Genomic DNA, 5,410 nt, shown 5'->3' on the forward strand with positions numbered 1-5,410 from the left:
TATGTGGGTGTTGCTTTCTTTCTATCCATTCCTAAGGACCATGTTGTTTTGTAATATTGTTCCTTGGGGAGTTAGTGTCGATTGCATCTTCTCATACTGTCACTTTGTTGGGGCCTTAGCTCTTTCTTTCGGTTTTTTGCTTAAAGATCTTGTATTCTTGCTTCATTGTCGTTAATATATTATTTATTCATTAAAAAAAAAAGATTATTAATTATTATTATTATTATTTTGAGTTGAAGATGATCAACATTATTTTTATAGGTTTATGGTTTCCATCTTGCTCATAATCTTTGGTGGCCTACTTATAATTGTTTATCTAATACTGATTTATAAGTTTATAAGAGGTACCAGAACAGAGTCGAAATGGAGAAATTATCGACCAGATTGTTGTGAAGATCAATTGAACAAGGTCAGATCAGAACGTAGGTCAAGTTCTCCTTTTACTGTATAACATATGCTGAAATTCAACTCAGTCCAAGAGTTGGATCTGATGTTACAGGGAAATTTAGTCATGTGGGAACTGTATATCAGCCAAAGCACAAACCTGAATGCTAATTAAGCAGCAGAACTATTATCTCCAATTGAACATTAAATATTAGAAGAATCAAAACAACGGGTGAGTGAACTGAATTCAGCCATTAAATTATTGAAATTCAAACCCAGAACAAAGAGCAGAATTGTATTTTTTAGATATCTCCAGATCAGCAGACCTGATCTACACAACTTCTTGGTCAAAGACCTCTTTTAGGAGTATCATGAATGCCCTAAAAATGGGGATGATCTGCTGGTCGGATCTCCTTTAATAGCCAGTGTCCATATCAATGAGAAAAAGAGTTACGTGTATGGAAATTGTAGGACTGAATACAAACTCTGCAGAAAATGAAAGACTATTTGAACAATGATAGAAAATATGAAGGAATAAGACTAAGAGCAAGGGCTAGAGTAAGGTTAATAGTACCGAGGCTTCCCTTCCCACTGCAAGGTGTTTGGTTGGATCAAACACCAGATGAACCTTGATCAGACCCAAGGAAAAAGCACACTACGGGGAAGCAAAGACAAAGCATTTATTTAATAAAACATCGTGTCCAATTCTTGACTTCCTTACAAACTTATATAGAATACCCAACAGAAAACTAATAATTTGGTGAAATGAACATAGACTGCTACACTAAAAGAGAAAGGTCTACCTGAACTCTTAACTAATCAAGTAACATAAACTGACTAGGAAACTGAAATTGTTATGGAAACTTACTCAAAACAGGACTAGACCTTTTGAATCCTAATCCAGCTTAAATAAATACACTTGATAGCAATTAAAGAATATAGAAATAGAGACACTTAGGCCCATTACAATAAAAGGTCGTAGGCATAGTTTATATTCAATTAACTAATCCCATATGCCTTGTCTCTTTCCATGTTATAGGCCCATTACAATAAAAGGTCGTAGGATCAAACGCTCAAGTGCTCAACATATGCATAACCTAATCCAAAGCCTTTTTAAATAATAACTTTGCTTTCCATAGGTGATAAACATTTTTTTTTATTTTTTTTTTATTTCTTACCTATATGAGTTGAAGACTTTTAGTGTTCACTAAGATTAGCAAAGAAATGAATATTCAGTTGGACATAATTTAATGTTTAAAAGAGCCCTACCAATTTTATTTGCTTGAATTTAAGATAACTATAGTATTTATATATGGTATTTTTGTTTTTATCTTCTGTCTTTTATTGCTTCGTATCTAATTGAACTTCTGGCTTTACTAGATATGAACACTGCATAGTAATGCATATGCTTGCACTTGTAGGGGCCATATATGTTACATCCAAATTATGTAGCTATATTTTTCGACGTGTCATTTTTATGCATAACGTTACAAGATAACAGTTCAAAGCTGAAGGTTGGCTTTGCCTTTTAAAAAAAAATGATATTAATAATAAAATAAAGAAGAAAGTAAGATTCTGCTTGTGCAGAAGCCTTCGGCACCGGGTTTGCCTTATACGTAAAGTTTGAAGTTCGTAAGTCGTGTTTAATTTCTCTGTTGCTAAAATGCCTTCTATTTTTTATTTTTTTAAATCTCTCTATGGAAATGGCTATTTTGACCCTTTGTTTCGCATCTCAGTGATTAATGTTCTATCTTATTTTGGTATCATGTTTTGAAGGTGCCTACCGGTGGTATACCATTGCCTGAAAAATCCCAGCCTCTTGGTACCATTTCAGCTGCACCCTGGGGTTCTGCCCTTATTCTTCCAATTTCCTACTCCTACATTGCCATAATGGGATCAAAGGGACTGACAGAAGCATCAAAGATTGCAATCTTAAATGCAAACTACATGGCAAAGCATTTGGAGGTTATAAATCATCCTTGTGCATTTGCGTTTGATCTTTGAAATTTGCTTAAGGTTTCTGACTAGACAGTTTTCAGTATATTATGCATCCCTTGTTAAGAAGATTAGAGCAAGTTGTAATTGTTGTTTATAATTCAAATGAGACAAATACCTTCAGAAGGTGGTGCTAATTGAACCAGGTCTTTACCTGGAGATGTTTCTTGAATGTTACCAACATGAAACAGAAACAATTAATGGCTACCTTCAGAAACTTCGGTATTTACTCCTCCATATTGGAATTTGTTGTTGCATTCTGCTGTACTGATTGTGCTTTTGGATCCCGCAGGATCACTATCCCATTCTTTTCCGTGGTGTTAATGGCACGGTTGCCCATGAGTTTATCATCGATTTAAGAGGTTTTAAGGTACTTTAACTAGAATGTTCTGAGCTTTTTGTTCTATTCACTCTTTAAGATTATATGTTCCTTAAATCAACACTTTGTGGTGGTTGGTTCAGAATACTGCTGGGATAGAGCCTGAAGATGTTGCAAAGCGACTTATAGATTATGGATTCCATGGACCAACAATGTCATGGCCAGTTCCAGGCACACTTATGATAGAACCGAGAGTGAAAGCAAGGTATACTGCTTTGTTGAATAAGTACATCGGGTCATCCTCCTAATGTGAAACTATGATTAAAGATGACTTAGCCCCAATTAAATCCACAAATCAGAAAATTAGAAATAACAAAATAGAAACAAAGAGAAATGAGAACAGAGAATAGGGATCGGTGGATTTAGCTCTTGACAAAAAGGTTCCTTAAGCTCTAGGTGTTTGGCTCTCGACATCAAGGTCCTCACCCTTCTTATCACTCAAGCAAAGAGACAGAAAATAAACTCAAAGCAAAGTGTCAACTTAGCAATTCATTAACATTTGTTTGTGACTGAGAACAGCTAATGACATATATACAGAGCATAGACTTTTAAAGAAAAATAAGAAACTGCTAAATTAGAAAATAGAAACTACTTTTTTGAGTTAGCTAAGATTCTCAGAAACAACAAAAATGGAGACTTCCTGATTCTGATTTAGTAATTAAGAGAATCAGAAACTAAGAATAACATATTTAGAAATTTCTGTAAAGATTTTTAGTCTTCAGTCTTCATAAAAGTTCTTCAAATAATATTCCTTAAAGACCCAAAAAGGGATGTGACATTGTTTGCACTACTGTTCATATGAAAAGTGTTTTGGCCTCTTTCTGGTCCTTCTAGACCCAGCTGGGTTGATTTGACCTCGTCCAGTTGATCCGTTTGAAGCTGGTTCAGTGCAGTCCAAGTTCAACATCACCTCCGTTCTTGTTCACCATCTTTTAGCTTGAAGTTAATTTAGTTTAGTTTTTACTGAAAATGAGAAGTTAATTTAGTTTCTTTTCCAGGCTGAGCTAGACAGGTTTTGTGATGCTCTTATTTCCATCAGACAAGAAATTGGACAGATAGAGTCTGGGAATGCTGATATTAACAACAATGTTCTCAAGGTACAAAGAAGAAATTATTTTTATTTCTGACTGAAAGTAAAGATATGAATTACTGGAACACATCTTCGTGCATGAATTCAATTTAACGCATCCTGACATGATTTGATTTCTTTGACTAAGTATTTAAAGTGTTAAAACTAAGAAATACATGTGCAGGGAGCGCCTCATCCACCATCATTGCTCATGGCCAATAATTGGACAAAGCCATATTCGCAGGACTATGCAGCTTTCCCTGCTTCGTGGCTCCGTGCTTCTAAGTTCTGGCCTACAACAGGTATACATGTTTAACCTCTCCTTATCCCATTGATGGCATAAATTAGCAAATTCTTCTATTGGTGAGGATTGTACAGGTTTCCCTATAACTCTTGGGTGTTTTTTCCTCTCACCATTTGAATGGCTAATTGGAACTACTATAGTTGTGTTTAGAAATTGTATTTTTGATTGACCCTAGTTTTATTCCAAAAAGTTCTTAAGTCAAAAGGTTCAAAAAGGGTTCCTCAAAATAATGAAAGTGACTCATTTTACATTAAGAAAAGGTAGTGCATGTTTGCAGACATGTGAAATCACAGGATGTAACCTCATTGGGAGAAAGTTTGATTGGAGAAGTGGGAAAGATTAGGTTTACAAATTATTTGACACCTTAAGGTGTTTCAATTAAAAATCCATTGAAATTTGTTTAGCCTGGACACCTCTGCTGGTTTAGAGAGAATCTTGACCCAATTTAAAATGGAGCATATTTGGTTTGGGTATTATAGCCAGGTTCTTTGCTATTCTTACTATCATACCATTCATGAAGCTTGATGGCGGCAGCAATGAACGCTTTGACTGTTTTTGTATATTAGTTACTTTCTGCTACTTAATGTTAATGGTGGGGTTTGATGTTAATCAGGACGAGTGGATAATGTCTATGGTAACCGGAATCTTGTCTGCACCCTTCTCCCAGCATCAGACGCTGTTGAAGAGCAAGCTGCAGCAATTGCATAATCTTCAAGATGCTCTGTATATTACTTGATTTCATTACAGGAAGGAAAAGCATTTTCAAGACGCTCTTAATTGTATATAGAAGGTTCAATATTTATACACTGATGCCAGTGGCCGACTTCCAAGCTTCATAATATGATATCTGATCACCTGCTTCTTATAACATTTGTTGCTGATTGCAACTTAAGTTTCTGCAATTATGAATTTACGGGTTCCCCTTTTTCTTCAGTTTCTTAGGTTTTGCAGCCACTCCAAAAATTCTTTCAGCATAAATCACTCGCATCTCCTCTACAGCTTCTTAGTTTTTTCAAACCCAAAATTTTTATGTCCAGACGTCTTGCAATCATACAGTTCCATGACACTCATCTCTTACAGACATTTTTTTTTTGGGTCAAAGGATTAGAGCTTTATTAAATAAAACAGTTTAAGCAAGGAAATCTGGACAACAACAATGACTAATCAATCATGAAAATAGGTGGGGGCATTCCACCATCCCTAAGCAAGAAAATCAGCAAATCTATAACTGGACTTATTGATGAAATTAAAATGAACATGGTTGAACTTTGAGGAGAGT

At 35.2% G+C, this 5,410-nt stretch overlaps 1 protein-coding gene across 1 annotated transcript; it reads left to right on the forward strand.

The window, feature by feature from the left end:
• Positions 1–2,133: 2,133 nt before the first annotated feature.
• LOC149021633 (glycine dehydrogenase (decarboxylating), mitochondrial-like) lies at positions 2,134–4,984 on the forward strand (the record flags this gene model as incomplete). Its single annotated transcript, XM_089150961.1, has 7 exons — positions 2,134–2,349; positions 2,672–2,749; positions 2,842–2,963; positions 3,228–3,231; positions 3,757–3,855; positions 4,012–4,129; positions 4,745–4,984. Coding segments are annotated over 7 exons (732 nt in total), but the record flags the coding sequence as incomplete, so codon positions are not given.
• Between the last annotated feature and the right edge of the window lie 426 nt (positions 4,985–5,410).

This window comes from Hakea prostrata, chromosome 3 (genome assembly GCF_041222555.1).
Source record: "Hakea prostrata isolate BN-2017 chromosome 3, UWA_Hpros_2, whole genome shotgun sequence".
Lineage (NCBI taxonomy): Eukaryota > Viridiplantae > Streptophyta > Magnoliopsida > Proteales > Proteaceae > Hakea > Hakea prostrata.